The 20,919-nt window shown below is 37.7% G+C and overlaps 1 protein-coding gene across 1 annotated transcript in view; it reads right to left on the bottom strand.

Annotated features, from left to right (window-relative positions):
- Positions 1 to 6,194: 6,194 nt before the first annotated feature.
- Positions 6,195 to 20,919, bottom strand: part of PRKAR2B (protein kinase cAMP-dependent type II regulatory subunit beta) — a 74,999-nt gene continuing 60,274 nt past the window's right edge. The window contains exons 5-11 of the mRNA XM_064422020.1: positions 14,900 to 15,006; positions 13,515 to 13,668; positions 12,230 to 12,331; positions 11,584 to 11,658; positions 10,094 to 10,159; positions 9,824 to 9,962; positions 6,195 to 8,398 (exon numbers count right to left, since the gene is read on the bottom strand). Coding sequence (XP_064278090.1) covers positions 8,265 to 8,398; positions 9,824 to 9,962; positions 10,094 to 10,159; positions 11,584 to 11,658; positions 12,230 to 12,331; positions 13,515 to 13,668; positions 14,900 to 15,006 — 777 coding nt within the window. The 3' untranslated portion in view covers positions 6,195 to 8,264. The remainder of the gene's footprint in view (positions 8,399 to 9,823; positions 9,963 to 10,093; positions 10,160 to 11,583; positions 11,659 to 12,229; positions 12,332 to 13,514; positions 13,669 to 14,899; positions 15,007 to 20,919) is intronic.

Genomic DNA, 20,919 nt, shown 5'->3' with positions numbered 1-20,919 from the left:
CATGGGATGCCCGAAGCTGCTGGGATATGGCCCGAAGATTGCTTACTTGATTCCCATCGAAATCTTGCGACCCAGAAAAGAAAGACTTAGAAAGGCTCTGGAAAGGAGATAGGATCAAATGAAATGCGCCTGGAAAAACCACCAAAACCAGAAAATTGGGACATTTTGGGACTACAAGAAAATGGTCGGGGAGGAAATGAGGTGCAGTGCAAAGGACCCCAACATGCCAAAACTAATCTCCGAGGTGTTGCAAAAGCAGGGGAAAACATCAAGGAGGAAGACAGGGCTTAGATGGGAAGATACGAGTGACATGGCACGGATACCGAACAAATAGCAAAAAAATGGGAAATGGAGTGACTGCAAAAAAAGGAGCAGGATTACATTAGGTGCGGTGCAAAGCGCCAAAACACGACAAAACTAACCTCAGAGATGTTGCAAAAGCAGGAGAAAAAATGGAGAAGGAAGACAGAACGCTGAGGGGAGGATAGGAGTGACATGGCATGGATGCCAAAAAAAAAAAAAAATTCATCGCCAAAGTCAAAGCCATCAAAAGGCATGGGATGCCCGAAGCTGCTGGGATATGGCCCGAAGATTGCTTACTTGATTCCCATTGAAATCGCAAGATTTCGTTTCCCTGCCCGAAAGGAAATTTCATTTCCTTTCGGGCAGGGAAACGAAATCTTGCGACCCAGAAAAGAAAGACTTAGAAAGGCTCTGGAAAGGAGATAGGATCAAATGAAATGCGCCTGGAAAAACCACCAAAACCAGAAAATTGGGACATTTTGGGACTACAAGAAAATGGTCGGGGAGGAAATGAGGTGCAGTGCAAAGGACCCCAACATGCCAAAACTAATCTCCGAGGTGTTGCAAAAGCAGGAGAAAAAATGGAGGAGGAAGACAGGGCTTAGATGGGAAGATACGAGTGACATGGCACGGATACCGAAAAAATAGCAAAAAAAAAGGAAAATGGAGTGACTGCAAAAAAATGGAGCAGGATTACATTAGGTGCAGTGCAAAGCGCCAAAATACGCCAATACTAACCTCAGAGATCTTGCAAAAGCAGGAGAAAAAGTGGAGGAGGAAGACAGAACGATGAGGGGAGGATAGGAGTGACATGGCACGGATGCCAAAAAAAAAAAAAAATTCATCGCCAAAGTCAAAGCCATCAAAAGGCATGGGATGCCCGAAGCTGCTGGGATATGGCCCGAAGATTGCTTACTTGATTCCCATCGAAATCTTGCGACCCAGAAAAGAAAGACTTAGAAAGGCTCTGGAAAGGAGATAGGATCAAATGAAATGCGCCTGGAAAAACCACCAAAACCAGAAAATTGGGACATTTTGGGACTACAAGAAAATGGTCGGGGAGGAAATGAGGTGCAGTGCAAAGGACCCCAACATGCCAAAACTAATCTCCGAGGTGTTGCAAAAGCAGGGGAAAACATCAAGGAGGAAGACAGGGCTTAGATGGGAAGATACGAGTGACATGGCACGGATACCGAACAAATAGCAAAAAAATGGGAAATGGAGTGACTGCAAAAAAAGGAGCAGGATTACATTAGGTGCGGTGCAAAGCGCCAAAACACGACAAAACTAACCTCAGAGATGTTGCAAAAGCAGGAGAAAAAATGGAGAAGGAAGACAGAACGCTGAGGGGAGGATAGGAGTGACATGGCATGGATGCCAAAAAAAAAAAAAAATTCATCGCCAAAGTCAAAGCCATCAAAAGGCATGGGATGCCCGAAGCTGCTGGGATATGGCCCGAAGATTGCTTACTTGATTCCCATTGAAATCGCAAGATTTCGTTTCCCTGCCCGAAAGGAAATTTCATTTCCTTTCGGGCAGGGAAACGAAATCTTGCGACCCAGAAAAGAAAGACTTAGAAAGGCTCTGGAAAGGAGATAGGATCAAATGAAATGCGCCTGGAAAAACCACCAAAACCAGAAAATTGGGACATTTTGGGACTACAAGAAAATGGTCGGGGAGGAAATGAGGTGCAGTGCAAAGGACCCCAACATGCCAAAACTAATCTGCGAGGTGTTGCAAAAGCAGGAGAAAAAATGGAGGAGGAAGACAGAACGCTGAGGGGAGGATAGGAGTGACATGGCATGGATGCCAAAAAAAAAAATAAAATTCATCGCCAAAGTCAAAGCCATCAAAAGGCATGGGATGCCCGAAGCTGCTGGGATATGGCCCGAAGATTGCTTACTTGATTCCCATTGAAATCGCAAGATTTCGTTTCCCTGCCCGAAAGGAAATTTCATTTCCTTTCGGGCAGGGAAACGAAATCTTGCGACCCAGAAAAGAAAGACTTAGAAAGGCTCTGGAAAGGAGATAGGATCAAATGAAATGCGCCTGGAAAAACCACCAAAACCAGAAAATTGGGACATTTTGGGACTACAAGAAAATGGTCGGGGAGGAAATGAGGTGCAGTGCAAAGGACCCCAACATGCCAAAACTAATCTCCGAGGTGTTGCAAAATCAGGGGTTAACTGACTCTGAGTCTGTATTTCAGCTGACTCTGAAATATAACATATCATTTTTTCAATCCTTCTACAGGAGCTTTCACATCAGCATGTAGGGATCCACCCTCAGTCATTACCGAAACAGTCCCCCAGACATCAGAACTCCACTCACCAGAGCTTCTACTCCTAGCCAACGTGGCAGCCTCTCTGCTGTAGCCATTCCACCTCTCAACCAAGTTTTCTCCTCACACAATGACTTCTGCGTCTCCTAAACCCATTTGCACTCATTCTCTCTTCCAATGGCCCATTGTGGCTAGCTGCAATGATGGGTGGCTCTGTCCTCATCCCAACTTCACGTTCTCAATCTCCTCACAGAAGATGCTCTTGGGAATGAAGAGCAAAGGAAAAGAAAACTTGTTCCCAGGACAAAAGTTATCTCTTGTCTGCTAGAAAAAAAAATATCACTTGCCTCCTGCAGTGTCTCAAATTGAGGAGAAATAGAATAAGTAACAGACAGGGATTATTTTTTTCTCCCTTCAAAAACAGGTCAGGAATCAATAAGAATTTTTTTTCCTGTCATTATGGCACAGATTCCAGTTTCAGCTAAAATTTTTACCTAAAAAAATAGAGCAAGACTAAAACTGACAATAGTATTACAAAAAACATAAAGGCTTCACATATCACAAAACAAACCAGAAGAGTGATAAATAAAAAAAACTCCTCCATCCCAGCTCAGAGCTTGCAGAAAAACAAATCAAGAGGAGAGTACAGAAAAACTGTAGGTTTTGTCTATGCTGATTGATAAATTAAAATGCCCGTGTTTCTGGGCATTGGAATACAATCTGTACTATGTATGATTTATTTTAGAATAGCCCTTGTGCAGTTTTTGCACAGGCCAATAGGTAATAATTTTCAAATATGATTCGGGAACCACCATAGGCCAAGGACTATACTCAGCTGGCCATCTGTATATGGCCACCCCATATGGAAAGCTGAAAAACAGCTTCCTTGACAGCTAATAAATGAGCCTAGAGAAGTCCTGGAAAATAGTATGAATGTTGGTCATTCAGTGTGTCAGTACTAGCAAATAGTCTCAGGCACATAAAATTTCCCATGATAGATACAGCCATACAGATGCAGCCAAAAAACAACGGTACAGTCTAGCTAAGGTTTCTCAAGATAGGCACACCATCTGACCCCACAAGGACAAAGCAACAAAGAGAAAAAGAATACAGAGCTTCCTGGTAAGTTGGATGGATTTTTCTAGATAAGACGTTTATCAGAACTGAGTTTCCAGCATCTTCAGAGATGTGAAGGAGCAGGTCCCAAAGGTTCACTCAGAAAATAAGTCACCACAGCTGCCAGGAAATAAGTCATCCACAGAGACCTGCACAGAGCATTATTCTTTCCCAAAACTTCATAGCTGCTCAGCTGAAATAATTCAATACCTTCAAAGAAATGACAAAGTATTCATATAATGAATTAGGCTATTTTTAGACTGTCCTAATTTAATTTACCTCAGTAAGAAAGGGTTGAGTCAGCAGATACCATCACAATTACATAGTAGAACCTAATGGCAGAGTTTTTATATGGTCTTGATTGGGCAGCTTCATTTATGTAATAGTTGGCTTTTTGTCTTTGCCTGTTCTGCCATACACACAGGCCTTTACCAGTTCTCTGGAAGGAACAAAACACTACCCATGGTATTCACACCGCCATGGCAATGCCAGAACTGCACTCCAGCTCTTTTTGATTTGCGACCAGTGAAGGGGCAGGGGTGGGACAAAGAGGATGAGGAAGGGAGAGTGGCTGCCCAGCCAACCAGAGCACTGTGTCCCAGCACAGACCTAGCCAGTCACTCCACTCACCTTATATTCCCCTGACTGCCCCTGGCTCTTCACCTGGCTGCCAGGAGAAAGATCATTTGAAAGGAAAGAAATGGTGTGAAGGAAGGGACACTGCTAAAATCTAATTTTCTATGGGGTTTTCATACCCTACCAAGATTATTCAGCTTCATGTCAGTCCATGAAGTGAGAGTGTCCAGCCTGCTAAGCATCTTTGTGAGCCAAAAAGTAGATTAAGAACAGCCTTGGTATATATCTGAAGGAAATACAACTCTCAGAACAATTTGAAAATAGTCATCAATTTTGTAAGACAGTCAACAGCACAGACCTGTACACATGTATGACTGGATAAAAAGAGCTTTGAGCTAACATAAAAACTTTAGCAAGAATATATAAAAATGTCTATGCTGTGGCAAAGTCATTTCCAGCGAGCAAATGCCATCAGATACAGTAAGCATCTGAAAAAAAGAAGACTAAGAGTTGTCAGGTCTGTGGACAATGACCAGAAGATACTGATTTTGCACACTGGTAACTCTTGATACAGAATAAACAATAATGTTTGTCATGGGAAGCATGCCATGGAATACAAAATGGTACAATCATGACATAACTGCCACAGGCTCACCTTACAGAAAGCTTAAAGCACCAAACATTTCAAGCAAAACAAAACCAAACCACCAAAACAAAAAAAAAACCCAAAAAAACACCTAAACCCACCATTCCAGCAAGGAGTGGAATAGTCTTTACTGAATAGAAAAGACAACATGAGGGAAGAAAATGGAGTGATAGTGGTTTAGGCTGTAAATGGTTTCACAGTACTCTTCAGAGGTTTCCCTCAGGACTTCCACAGGTGGTCACTTCTGGACCTTAAACAGGAAATCCAGAAGGGAATGACTTCAGAAATGTTTACTTCAGATGAATTTGAATTAAATCTCATGGAGCACAATGTCATTTGACATTTAAAAAGTGATGGCATCAGCAGTAGGATCAAGGAAATCTAGCTCGCCTCAGGGTTTGTGTCTTGTGATCAACTTCAGGGCTGCAATCGGATTGTTTTCCCCATGGTTCAGGCATTTATAAAAACCATTTGCTGTCATGTGGATTCTCTTCTGGTTAGTAAAACATATGAACCCATGAATGCCTCTTATACAGGATTTCTCTCAGGATTTTCTCTCTTCACTAAGTGGGGAATATTTTCAACAAACTCAGTAAAAATCTTAAATAACAGTAGCATTAGGTAGCTTAAGCACGGACACAGTCTAATAAGGTTAACCTGACACAGTGTTGTTTAAAATTATTAGAATTGTCTACTTTTTATTGAACGGTCTGTAAAAAATATCAGTAACTTGATATGATTTCATTCTTAGGATTAACACTCATCATATTTACGACATGAAGCCTGGCATGTTTGAAGTGTACATATGAAGAGATCCAGGAGAAATCCCAAGTGCTGACAGATGAAGGATATAATGATTTGGATGAAACTTAAAAAGTGATAACATGCTACTGTTGGTTAAGCCTCCCTGAATTTACCAACAAAGAAAATTCCAGAAATCATCCAGTGCCCAAAAGCAACACAATAAAACTGCTGCAACATGAAGCTGTATTTTGGGAATCAGAAAACCCAGAGTCTCTGATTATCCTAAATTTGTTACTCAACAGCTTTTTCCCAGCTATAAACTACAAGCAAAACATCAAATAAAGTAATTATGACAGTTATTGCATCAACATGTTGTCTGAGTAGACAGAGCATCCACATAATGTCATTTATGAAAATCAGCATGAAAGTATTAAGAATTATGATTTTTTTAAAAATAAATGAGCATAAATAGGTCACTTGTAACATTGTGGTAATAGAATTAAAAAACAACAAGAATATCAACAAACATAGATTTTTATATATAAAAGTGTTGTTTATTGTAAGGAAACTTTAAATATAACCAACAATATTGAAAATATCATGACTGGCATTTATGGCCTTGATTGTAGTTTACTGCCATACAAGTAATTTCTAGCATTTTTCTTAATCACATCAAGCCAGTGCAAAATATAGGTAGCTTTTAGAGATTAAGCATACAGAATGACAAGAGTGTAGATCTTGGTTACCTGATATTTCCTTCTAGTATAACAGGCTTCTCTTTTTCCCATAAATCAAAAGTACAAAGGCAATATGTGCAATTATTCATACCAGGTTTCTAAGTTTTAAAAAAAAATTACATTTGTAAATTTTGTTCAGATTGTATTTTTTTAGAAATATGATTTATAATTTATACCATACTATATGATATAAATTATATATTGTTATCATATTATATAATCATAATTTCATATACATGTATGATTATATTAATTGTCAGAACATATCACTAACTGTAGCATAATGATTACATCAACATACACAAATATATGGCATTAGAAAAGTCATTATCTAAGAAGGAAAGATGGTATAATTCAGGTGTTTGAATCAGGGTACAAGCAGCCTTCCTACTCCTCTTGCAGTGTCATTTTGGCAGAGCTGCCCATCACACACTGGCTGTCCATGAACATCAACAGACAGGTCAGTAAGCAGGACTGAAATTGGACTGTGTCTGAAATTTCCAGTCACAGACCTTGTAAGCGATGAGCCCTGTGCTCATAATTAAGATGATATTCTCTCTCTCCTCAGTCTCAGAAGGTATCCCATGCTATTATGGCTGAACACATTATTTCATGATGACCTACAGGTTTTTGAAAGCAAGACATGTTAGCTTTAACAATGACAGATGTGTGCAAAGCTTTGGAAGTACTGATCTTTCAAATTAAAAATCTTTTTGCACTTCCTGTTAAGGATTTTCAAGGATGAGCTTAGTTTAGCATGGCTTTTGATATCAGTCATTTCAGTAATTGACTCTGACCTTTGATAGCTAAGATTAGACTGCAGGAAGAGAGATATACAGAGATAATTTCACTTGAAACAGATTTAACAATAAAAAGGTGAGATCTAAAAAAAATTAACTAGAGAACAAGCATAAATAGAGAAGAAAATGCATAAATATAAAATAAAGGAGAAGAAAAACAATATAGGTTATGTATGATTAGGTAGAACATGACAATGACCCATGCCTTTGCTTTGAAAGCATTAAGGTTAATTTGTCAGCTGTCCTCACTCATGTACAGAATTCATATAACTACTAAAAAATGCAGTTTATTGCAAAAATATGCAAGTCCTCTAAATTGCATAAGATATTACAATGTCGTGCTGAAACATGACATATTAAACAAAGAGGACTTTAAAACAATTACGAAATGTTAAAAACCAGATTTGGGTCATGAGCGTTACACAAAACGCATTGTCATGCTTTATCTCATGATTAATCTTGTGATTCACTACATCTGTGATAAATGCAACATAAAATCATGACAACTGTAATAGTCAAAAAGTAATATCAACTGTATATCTTCTGTAGTAATACATATAAACACTTTGTGTGCACTAATACTTTCAACATATCACATTCGAACTAACAGTCTTTCCAGAAAAGATGTAACCTTTTTGAAGAACAGAAGCTGGTTTAACAAGTTCATCACATGTGGGGTTTTTTAAAAAAAAAATATTCTTTAAGGAGATGCTGTGTTAAAGGACTTGATTTTCAAAGGTGCTGTGCTGCCACAGGCTGTCCTCATATCAGATAGAACCCTCAATACTGATCACTTTTAAAAATCAAGCCCTCAATTTATTGAATTGCTGTTTTCTTTACTAATGTTTCCACTGTCATAATTAAAAATACCCCAAAAACAACAAAACAAACAAAAACAAAAGAACCACCCAACCAAAAGCAAACAAAACAAAAAAACCCCAATCCCATTCTTAAAATCACAGAAAATGCTTGGCATCTATAGGAAGAGAGACAATTTTTCAGTGGACTAACCACTACTGTGCTATATTCTCATGACAGATCTTGTTGCTCCAATGTTTAGTTCATGCACTGGTGTCAGCAATGTCCATGTTTGTTCCAAACAGAGCAACTAGCTGCTCTTCATAGTTTGCAATGTTTCTTTTCAGAATTTCCATACAAGGTCCCAAAAGCCTTTCAAATGCCTGCACATCCATAACTAAGATAAAAAGGGAGAGAAAGAGAAAGAATATTATGTGCTCATCAGTAACAGATACTCATGCTGGTATTTATGATATTCCAGTGTAACAATTTAAATGACAACAGAGAGTACTGAGGCACATACATTGTTCACACAGGAGGGAACTGCTTACCTTAGCAAAACCAAGATCAGCCAACATACTGCTGTCTTGAAATTTCAAAAATAAACTTGAACTTTTTCTGTTCCTTATTTTGAAAATATTTTCATATTAAGATATATGTTACCCAAGAGCTTGTGAAGAAGTCTGAAGGGGCCTGGAATCCTCCACAAAATAAAGTTTTTAGACTCATGATATTTCAAAAAGCCACAACATTAAGTGTTGTTGTTGGCTGTAGCTGGGCTCTAACAGTCTATTTCCTCGCTCTTTTTACTTGCTTCCACCCAAAGTGAAAATGGTAAAGAATACTTATTTTCGCAGCAAAAAGTTGAAGACTGTAATTCATACACAATGTCAGTGCACAGCAAACCAGAATATTTACTTTATCTTATCACATAATGTGATTCTCTATAGTTCCAGCCAGTAGGCCAGGGGGAAAACTTCATACACTTCCAACCTGCTGGCCAGTAATCTCTTGTCTCCTAAGAAATGTTCAAGATCTCTGCTCTTTGGGAAGTGCCAGTGCTTTGTTATTCAGCCATAATGGATAATAACACTCTTCACGACCACTGCCTGTTATTCTTTCCCATCTGTCCTATTTTTGATCTCTATTGCGTGATGATTTCTATGTGTTTTGAGTTAGGAATTTTAAAAAACAGAGAAACCTTTTGTTTACTTGGTCATCAAATCATTATGCAGGAATGCTAAATCTATCTTTGCAGTTTACAGTTTTCCCATAGTTAGGAGCTTAACATCAGACCATGAAAAGCAATGGATGTGAAGGGTTGTGTATGAGCACGACTCCTACAGTCTTCACTCTTCCTGTGCCTGAGACTACAGTGTGATGGGATGACTACATTAACAGCTGGTGAAGACAAAAGAATTTTTTAAGAGCTTAAATCATGGGGATAAAAAGGCACAGGATTTTTAACAGAATTATTTCTTAGATGAGTCAGTCTACTGAGAAAAGAAATACCTCACCTTTCTGCAGAGTATTAGACATTTATCTGATGGCTATAAACAGTTTGCAGTAATATTCTGTACTGTCCTAAAAGAATTTTTACTTCCATACAATCAGAGAAATATTTGAGATATAGTGTGTAATAGTATTTATCAATTGTAAGTGATTTTTGCAGATAAATAACACAAAGAGTAATGCACAATAATAGGTGATTACTGAAGCAGCCTTAAATCTTATATTCTGGTGAAAGACAGAGTCACAATAGAAACAAACAAACAGATTAAATATAATTTTATATTAGGTATAAAATGGTATTGACTCCTACCTAAACATTTGACAGTGCCAAGAGCAAATGCAGAAGCAGCTCGGGGTTTGTTAGTTACAAGAGCAAGTTCTCCAAAATACTGTCCTCTTGAGCATCGAGCTATTTCTACTGCTCCATTCTCTTCTAGATCTTGTTTGCCCTGAAATATCATGTAAAGAAAGAGAGAGAAAGAAAGAGTATTAGAGCAGAGATTTGCCAGACTCAGGATTTCATAAGCAAAGTTAGTAACAGTGGTAAAAAAAAAAAGACTGCTGTTTTAGGGATGTTTACCTTCCTTGTCATTATAATCCTTACTTCTCCAGATTCCACAATAAAGAAAGAATCAGCCAAGTCACCCTGCACAAGAAAAAAAAGAAAGTGAGTAAAAAAAGGTGTAAAATTTCCCTTTTAGTTTCATAGTAACATCAAAATATTTGCAACCAGGGCCTTGAAGCTCCTGTTTTTGATACCTGTGGCAAAAGAAGCCACTTTTAATTTGAAAACCATATTCTAGACCTATAACAATCAAAACATCTATACAGAACTAACAGCAAGGCCTTTTCATGAAAAGATAGCTGACTGTGCCTTACACAAAAAGCAGAGAAAACCAATGTTGTGGAAGACTTTAAGGATCCTTACTACCATTTATCCATTTCTGTGTCCCTCCCAAATTTTTTCCCTTAGCAAGTTTCCAGTATAAAAAGCCTCCAGGGGTTATGTGATATCCACTAATTATCTTGGGCAAGACAATCACAGTTGCCTATCCTAATCGGTTTACTTTTGTCTTCTTGAAAAGTAGACCATATTTTAACAACAAGACCAAGGTGAGTCTTCAGTGCTCCTCCTTGGAAGCACACTTATCAACTTTGAATTTCTAAGTGTACTAAAAATGTTGACTCTTTTATTTATACCAAAAAAGAGGACTATTCTTGAAAGTATCATAAGAGAAAAGTGAGCTTTTGAAACAAAATAACCACCTCTTACATTTAAGATTCATTGATTTTGTTTCTGTGAGAAAGAGAAATAGGGTTTAAAAGTATGCATTTTCTATAAATAACATGATTACTTGTGGGAACTCAGTACATCACTCTGGATGTCCAGAGCTACCGAGACAACCCTTGGGGGGCTCGGAGGTCCTGGAATGTTGCCAAAAGTACCTGGTGGCTTGACTTTGATCCTTCTAAAGAAATGACACCTGAATGTGAGGAAATGAGAGAATTTCAAGCTTGAATGGTGAGGGGATGATATTCACTTAATAAAACTTAAATTATAATGCACTGTACAGGGGGGTTTTATATGCTGTACGGGGGGGTTGGAATTCTGTACATGGGGGTCAGGGGTTCTAAGATGGAGGAATTTGGGCATGCCCTGTCCTTCTTCTTTCTTCTCCTTGGCACCCATGTTCAGGGTGATGTTGGCACGTGTGGATTGGTTCATAGTGAAAGTACACTTGCCAAGAAGGGCGAAAAGTATTGGAAATTGAAGGTAAATATCTTATACATAGTTTTTACTATAAAAGAGACAACCGCCCCATGGGCGGGAGGGAGTGCCCTTGGCTGTCTTGCTGATCAGACCTCGGCTGGACAGACAGAAAAACTTTGTAGATAAGGAACAATAAACTCAACTGAAGACCAAAAGCAAGAGTCCAGACTCCTTCTTCGAAAGTACGGCCTGCCCAGAACCACCTTTTCCCATGCTGGGGCAGAGATAAGTGACAGCCGACCCCGGCAATTACTGTTACCTATTATGAAAGAAAAACTAAAACTAGGCAGAAACTGTACCTGAGCAATGATTTGTTCTCCATCTTTGTACACTTTGGTACCAATCACATCAACCACTTTTAAACGCTCAGACATCTTCATTTAAAAAAAAGAAAAGGTGAGAAATATTTGGTTAACATTATGATAGTATATATTTAGAAAGCCCTTTCATATTTCTTTCTGGGAATCTTTGCACAGAATAGTATATTTTTATTTTCCTGTTTTCTTTACTATCAAAAAAACCCCTGCTGAATAGTGTGCCAGAGGGTATATTACAGTTTTAACAGCTATTATGATCAGCTTCCATTTTTGCTAGAAGCTTTCAAAAAAGAAGCCTTATGTTCAGAAAAGCATGCATGTAAAAATATCGCTGATAAATGAAAATATTTTTAAATTCCCCAAGTCATTGTTTAATTTTGTTGGCTAATGTCTAGTAAAACTAAGCTTTGGGAAACTGAAAGTAAAGTTAATTTATGTTTTAAAACACAATATGAACAATAATAATTTATTCTGAATTTTAAAAAATAAAATGTAGTCTTTCTCTGAAACAAAAGTATGCAAACTTCTATTGTGGAGATACTTGAATGCCAAATTTAAAGTCTTCAAGAGCTGAATCTTATCAGGTACCTCCGATAAAGACATTACAATAATGTAATAGAAATCTTACTTCTAAAGATTTAAGGAATGGCAATGACTCAATAAAACTTTCATACATTCTTCTCTTTTTGGCATTATTTTTTACAATGATTCTTCGGAATGTTACCCTATCCTGTAAACACAAAGAGGAAAAGAGAGTTAATTAACTGAAAATATGTGCTAGAAAATCCTTTAGAACTGGCTGTATATGACCAAATTACCCAATTTTAGTCACACAGTGTAGCTGTCAGCTGAGCTGGCTGGTCTCTCCTTACTGTCAGTTGAGAAAGATTCCTCTAGAGGTCAGTCAGGAGCTCCTAAAGTTAACCTGAAAATCTCTATGAAAATCCCTGCAGTTCACCCACAGAGGGTAGAGTTTACGGGTAATTTAGGATATTTAAGATATTTAAGAAATCCTCAGTATTGAAATGCTTAATTTACAAAGTTTATTCATGACCCTGACATACCATACAAATTGATATGCACTCAAAGAGGCTTTTAGGGTTTTGTAAAAACTAAAATACATGAGTCTGGGTCTTAGGTCACAGTCCACTTTTGCTGTTTCAGCAGAACAAGGTTCACTGCTGCCCTAAAGAGCCAACTGGACATTCCTCAAGATTTGGCCATGAAAGTGAACCAGACAGACAGAAAAACTACACATATGGTGGTTTTTTCTCTTAACTTTGTGTGGCTGTGCCCTGGTGACAAGCAGAGGGAAAATGCACTGGAAGCCTTCACTGTCACAGGGGGCATTTACTGGCCAACACAACACAATTTAATTTACTGTAAGAATTTACAGTGCCCTAAACAATCCCAGAAGACACATGGATTAAGCTGGTGAATAACCACATGTTTCATTTCAGTCCTGGGACCAGTCATTAGATCAATATGTAAGTCTTGAAGATGATGGCCAGCTCAGCTTACTTTCGGGATAAACTCATTACTCTTGTCAAAGATCCAGGTAGTATAACACCAGTAAATAATCTCATATTGGAATTTTACTCTGTAAACAAAGGCATTTCCAGTAAAGGCATGGAGGGAAATTAATATTATCAGTGGTTTTCAAATTAGGAAATTGCAATTAAAATAAAATAAAACAAAATTATTTTTTTAAAAAATCAGTGTTTTATTAAACCTCAGATTTTTATCTGTGGATTCTGGAAAAAGATAGCATTGTGTTGGGATTTCTCAGGATTTCTAGAATTAAACTTTCTGAAATTATAAGGGTTTTTTTTAATGCTGATACAGCATGCCAGTAAAATCTATATAAAATACAATTTTTTAAAAAAATAGCTTAGAAGAAGTACTCTACTTACCAAACCCCAGATGGAACCAGGAGAGGTAGCTATAATTGTAGCTGCTCTGGGTGTATTGTACATTAAGGCCAACTCACCAAAACATCCTCGGTTATCATAGGTTCCAACACACCTCCCAACACCATCACATTTTACATAAATATCATATGTACCTCTGTTAATAAAATATATAAGTACAGTGAGTAGAATCCAGCCCTGGCCTTTGCTAAGCAGCCTCTCACTATAAAGCATTTGAAATACATATTTGCTTGCTTAAATGGTGTTAAACTCCTTGTAAAGACATCTCAATGACTTCTATAAATAATAAAAGTGGTCCCTCTTTAAAGGGAAGGATAGGGTTATTCATTTTTACATTAACTCAGTTAAAAATAGAATGGATGTACAGTGATCTATTTATTACCAGAACTTATTAAAAATTAAAATCTTACTTAGAATCTGGTTCCTAATTTAATATGGACCACACTAGATACAAATGTAAAGTCTTTGCAAAAATTGTTATGATAGGAGCACTGAAATAATTATACAAGTTACTTAATATTTTAATTATTTTAAAGTAGTAATTTCTAATGAAACAACTGAGATGCAGGAAACAGAAGGAATGTATCTGAAAAGCAACATAAAACCATGAAATAAATATATGCATTTTTCTAATACATTGCGCATTTCTTCTCTCCATTGTTAATTTTTTTTTTGTTTGTTTGGGAATGCAGTAAAATCTGGTACCTTGTAAAGCACAAATTTGCCAAGCCCACTGATGCTGGGCCATCATTTTCCTCTGTGCTGAATATTTTTATGGTGTGCATTGATACATTATATGAATGTAAAGCAAAAATCTGTGCAGTTATTTCATTGATAAGGGACACAGAGATAATGTCCTACACCTAAAAACTGCAAGGCTGACTGAATATTGTAAAGTCCCTGCAGCCTTTTGGACACGAGATGACAAACTGTAACATCACAAGGCTAAAAAATATTGTCTTTCCAGCACAGAATCTGGGCATGCTTTTATGATAATCTAATTTAATATTTCAGTAGAAGGGACCTAAAATAATTGTTTTGTTCACCTACCTGACCACTTCAGGGCTGCCCAAAAGTGAAATAATTTTATTAATAGAATTGTCCCCAAAACCCTTAAACACTGACAAGCTTGGGGCATCACCCTCTAGGAAGCCTTTTCCAGTGCTTGACCACTCAGGTAAAGAAATGGTTCCTAACGTGAAATCTGAGCCTCTCCTGGCACAGCTTTGAACCTTTCCCATGAGTGCTGTCACTGATTACCAAGAGAAAAGCTGGAATATAAGCATTAAATACAAGTTCACAGAATGCAGACTTTTCTCAATGGATTTTGCATAGCACTTTGTGCTATAATAAGACACACAATTCACCTGTCAATGACGTAGAAGTTGTCACCATCATCCCCTTGATCAATTACATGTTCTCCTCCTTCAACCATCTTTTCAAACATTGCATCTAACACCTGAGACATCTGTTCCTGTTTAAAATAACACAAAGACAAGAAATTATCATCTGCTTCTACAATTTTACTCTTTGAATTAACTAACTGGCCAGCTTCCCAATATGCAGATAAAAGATGATAATGGTGGAAAATATTCATGCTACAGAAGTGTGTGGATCAATAATAGAAAGACAGTTCTATTTAGTATTCAGAGTTAGCTCTTCCTCTTCCAGTGTTCAGAGCACAGCTCCCCACTTGTCACTGCACATGATAAAATAGATCTCCTTTGCAACATAAATTGCTAATGACCATCCAAAACCAGAATTTCACCCTTCCCAACTGAGCAACGTTATACCCTTGCAAAAAAACCCAAAACCCCTGTATCCATTATTCTAAATCACGCATTTACCTGATTTTGTTCTTAGAACTTCCTTACAGAATTTAGTTTCAAAATGATTGGGAAGTATTTTGAAAGTGTGAGTAATACAATGCCTGCAGAATGTTGGCCAGATGTAACCATAAAGGTCTGCAGTGCTTTGGCTGAGTAAGTAAATGCTGGATTCTTTGAAAAGTAGGAATTTACACATGGCTACAAAACTAGTTTGTTGACAGACAAATGTTAACAGACTAACAAAATGTGATCATTTGAATTATGACTGTATAATAACAAATAAACCACCCACTAATTACTTAATTTGTCTTATTTGATATAAATTTGACTATTCACGTCTAAAAAACCCAAACACAGCTCACTGTGGATTAAGAATCATAAAAAGTTAACTAAAATTTTAAATTTTATTTTTGGTTTATCCTGCAATAGGCCTAAAATTCTACACTCCTTGAAACTTATTAAGCATGTATCATACTGGAACAAGCAGATCTAGTGAAAACCATGGTAAAAAAAGCCTCTAGATATGCATTTTGCAATGGTTGCATTCGCAGCATTTCGACCAACTGAAAGATGGATAGCATTTGCCTCTCCAAAGAACACCAGTCTAAGTAAGTCCTTTAGAGTCCTTCTGCAGCCCATGGATAACCATTCAAGACAGCTCAGAATCATTCTCCAGAGATTTCCTTTTCTTTCCTCTGATGATAGAGAGATCTACTGTAACTCCCAGTTACACACATTTTTTAGACAGATAAATTAGTTGTAATGAATTCCATCCTTATGCTGCTGAATTTTTTACTTACTGAAAGCTTTCAAAAATACCAGCAGTACCATATTATCCAAACCTTTTGAAAAATGGGAGCTAAACACAAATTTTCCTTCACAGAGTTGGCTGTGTGTGGGCACAAAGAACAATAGAAGGGCAGTATCCATCCTTAGTACAGCTGATCATGGTAAAGCACAGGAAGACATCCTGCAGCCCTCCTAAGCCAGCAAAGAATCATATAACTGTGTCTCTACCTAGTACCTTTATTAGTATAGACAGGTATGTGTTTGAAAAAAGATGGATCATTTCAGATATCAGTGAATGGGTTATAGCTCATTTCAGAGAGAGAAAAGTGTGAATGGGTGCCATTGGAAGAGACTGAAAATTATGTACAGGAGTTGCCTTTTAAAAACGTCCATGCTTGAATGAATAGATGATATTACTTCATTCTTTTCAGTTCTCTCTATGTAAACAAAAAGAAATTCCTACAGAAACTGCAAAACTGACCTAACATCAGCTTGTCTAAGGTAATTGAAGCAGCACCTTCCCTTCCTCTGGCTTTACATCTGAATTGGCAAAGTGGCTCCCCAGCCAACAGTCCTGGCCTGCCTTTTGACACAAGTGAGAACATGCAGAATGCTCCCCACTTCATGGAGGCTGGAGGCCATCTTACCATCTGGGTGCAAGCCATGCAAGAAAAATGTATTATATGTGCATGAAACCCCAGAACTTAAAATACTTTCAAGATATCTTGGAGAAAAAAAGATTAAACCAAAAAGATGGTTATTTCCTGTAATGGAGGAGTCATACATATAATTAAAATCTTTATTCAGTGCGCTTCATCTTGGATTTCTGGTTAAAACATTTTCAACTTATAACTATGAATCAAGCTCACCAAACCACAATTTTTCCAGTATGTAAATCTACAGTTTTTAATGCACCAGAGTAGAATTCACAAATCCAATTCCCTTTTAAAAATGTTTAAAATACTTTAAGATATTTAATACATCTGAGAGCAGTCTATTAATTGCTGAAGCGTTGCACATTTATTTTAATTTCCTAAATAAACTGCAACTAACTTAAAGACAAGTGGTCCCTTTTCTAAAATTTTCCACTTTAAGACAAAGCGGACTGCAGTAACCAAAAAGCAAAAACCAGGAACATGGTTTTTGCTTTTACCATGAGAATTACATAACTTGCTTGACCAGTTTGCTCTGTGTGAATCCTCTGGAATCTCTGCCAGACTGAGGCTCAATTTACTGGCACCCTCTGTTGTTCTTTTGAAAAGATAAAGATAAGTAAATTTAGAATTAAAAAGCAGATCTGTTTCATAAACAGAATTAATTCTAGTATTTTGTAAAATGGTGCAGTCTAAATGCTCTTCTTCCTTAAAGCTGTTCTACCTTCAAAAATAGATGCAAAATGAAATCAGGATGAAGGGTTTTTTTGTGACTGACGGGCCTGTAGTTCCCTGTCTCATATGACTTGTAAAAACATTAGAGAATTATCATGTGAACAAAGAAAATTCACAGTTCTTCTGTTGTCCCTGAATTCACAAAATGAGCCCCAGTTAAAATGGCATCCTGCTGGCCACCTTGTCCTCACTTCATGCAATTTGAAATATCAACAAATTAATATTCAACATGATATTAAGAAGTCAATGAAGCAAACAATACAAGAAAAGGAAGGGGGCTGGGTGTGAGGAGGGGGAGACAGGTAGAAAATGTTAGCAAAACACAGGCAAGGAAACCATGGGAAGCCTTGTAGAGGAAGATAAATTACAGAATTCGTGTCTACGCATCTTTTCAATACCTCCAGGGATGGTGACCCAAACATTTTCCTGAGCAGTCTCTTCCAATGCTTGACAACACTTTCAGTGAAGAAAGTTTTCCTGATATTTAATCTGAACCTCCCCTAGGTCAATTTAAGACCATTTCCTCTGGTCCTGTTACCTGGGAGAAGAGACCAACACCCACCTGCTCAGAGCCTCCTGTCAGGCAGTACAAGAGTGACAAAGTCTCCCCTGAGCCCCCTTTTCTCCAGGCTGAACCCCCGCCCCAGCTTCCTCAGCTGCTCCTCAGAGGAATTGTGCTCCAGACCCTTCCCCTGCTCCACTGCCCTCCTCTGGAAGGGCACCTGAATGTCACCACATTTGTGTCATCTAAGAGTATTAACATGTTCAGGCATTCTGGGCTCAGTTATATATACTATACACACATTTTATATATGTATAAATGGGGGGGATGTATATTCCCATTAATTGCTCCAAAATCTGTAGTTTTAATTCTTCACCAAAATTCTTAAGAACCTGAGAGCAGCATGAGATTCTTCTTAGTGGTTTCAAGGACTGATTAGGCCTTAAGTATAAGATTCCACTATTCATAAAACAGTTACATTATGTTCTCTTTCATCTTCCTTCAAGTTAATCAATTCTAATTGATTAATCAATATTTGTGCTCTCTTACACTACTTCTCCAGGTATGTAAGTGGCAATATGCCCAGAAATTGCTTTTGCATATTTGTGAACAATATGTATAATTCATTACTTTTTAGAAAAGGGTCAAGACCTATTTTATATATTCTGTACAAGCATTGGCAGGGCAAAGCTCTCCAATATTAAACTTCTCTGAAAGAAAATAGATGATCTAACACTGCTTGTGAATTTTTGCCAAAGAAAGGATTCAGACTTTAAGTGCAAGGGCACAGCTCAGCTTTGATGGTATCAGCCCCTTGAGCCAGCCTCTTGCTCCAATAAAAGGTTCATCAGGTTTTTTACTGCTGCCCTATGGGCTGTAATTTCCAAACTAAATAGCCTGTTGTTAATCACCCCAGAACATTTTCCTCTTGAGAGACAAAACCAAAAGAACAACTCTGAATTGTATTGTAAAAAGTACGTGTATAAGGCTTCCTTGGCCAGTAGATGAGCTGCTGCTGCTATTCTTCCTGGTGATAAAACAATTTTAGGCTGAACAGAGAGAAATTTCAGTGATAGCAACTTCAGCTTGTTCTCTGTAAGGGCTGAAGACATTTGGTCATCATCTTGTTTTCTCCTTGCTGGCTTACAAAAAGTGAAAGTGGAAAGGAAAGAGAGCAGCTTCAGAGCCCACTGTAGTAACCTCCAGCACCTGGAGCACAAAGGAGGGTGCAGGCAGAGTAACCAGTCTGGCACATCATGGCAATCCTGGGAACAAAACAGCATTATTATGGCTTCTGGCAAGGCAGGCAGGCAGGCAACTGAGAAGGACAATAAACAATACTCTAAGAGGAAGAGGTTTTCCTGGGAAGAAGACCAGGAAGAGATACGTTAGAAGAAGAATGAGTTAATCTAATATAGCAAAGGAAGAAGAACACAAACATCTGAATACACCTGCCTCCTGATTCTTTCCTGATCAGGTCCTCTAAAAAGTAACCAAGTACCTCTGCAAAACCTTCCCTGATCTTGTTGCAAATGCATGTTTCAATTCATATTTTTCTCCTGAAGTAATTTTTCCAAAACTGTAATATGCTATGAAAAAGTGATATTGAGTGACAGCAACTAGATGGCAAATGATTAAGACCCCAGAAAGGCAAAAAATTGCTAAAAATGTCAATTCTTTAAAAGTATTTTTTATTTAAAGGAGTTAACTAAGGAATACATTGCTGAACTCACATTCACTGACCAGTCACATCCTCATCAGTCTACAAAGTTAAAAAAAAAGTTTCCATAAAATTCGAGTAACTTCACAGACTTTAGACTATAAGAGTCAGCCTTTAAAACAAGAATGTTACTTAGGGAAATGTATGAGAACTGGTGTTTCCTTACATTATTATGTTTTAATCACAGACAATATGTGAAATATTGATATTTACAAATATGTATGTGCAAATTTACCCATCGGTTATTTAAAAACTACTATAGTTAAATGAGGGCTGAAGACAGTGTTGTGTATGTATAGCAAGTCCTAAGTTGTCTCAAAGTCTGAAGGTTATATTTTTCTCCTCTCTCATTTAGCCTTACATTCAAATTATTCTGCTGGGGTTTATGTGATGGCTCTTGTAATTTCAAATGGCCTCTTTAATTAGCACGCCGAGCACAGAACTGTAAGTCACTCCCAACTACTGCAACTTCTCCTTTGGCTTTAGTGATAGCCTTCTCTTATCCTTCCATTCAAATTAAAATAGAGTGTGTGAAGGTGGGATAAAGTGTTAAGAAAAGGTGGACTTCACTGAGCATCATGTACTGAATGCAATTCTGATTACACTGTAAGACATGTTATTCTATATTTGAAAATGGTATTTGACAGCCTCTAAAAGGCCATGGGGAAAAGCCATTAACCCTTTACATTTTCTGTTCCCCTCTAAGTGACCTTTGAAATGGTGACTTTGATACATGAACTACAGCAGAAAGAAGCTGAAGTTCAATACAAGGAAAAAAAACAACCAAAAACCACAACAGTGGTAGCGATAGATGCTATCAATACAAAGATTAACTTTGTTCTAGAGACTTGAGCTTTAGCAGCAGAAGATATTATCTCTCCTCAAGATGAATAAGGTTTTTGCTAATACACCACTCTGTAAACTGCAGCATCTCTCATGGAGAGGCAGAGGTGAGGAAGAGAGCTGGCACAGGAATATTTAATTACTGCAACTACACTGGCAGAGCCCTTGAGTCGCTGCTCAGAAGCAGAACAAGGAAGAGTGGGAGAAGTTCCCCAGGGACTACAGATCCTGGCTCCACAGAAAGAACAAGCCAGATTTAAGAAGGCTACCTTTTAATATCTTTGCTCCCTTTAGAGTTCAGTAGTTTTCCAGTGTT

This window comes from Passer domesticus, chromosome 5 (genome assembly GCF_036417665.1).
Source record: "Passer domesticus isolate bPasDom1 chromosome 5, bPasDom1.hap1, whole genome shotgun sequence".
Classification (NCBI taxonomy): domain Eukaryota; kingdom Metazoa; phylum Chordata; class Aves; order Passeriformes; family Passeridae; genus Passer; species Passer domesticus.
The sequence above is the reverse complement of the archived record's forward strand: the minus strand, read 5'-3'. Positions and strand labels throughout refer to the sequence as shown.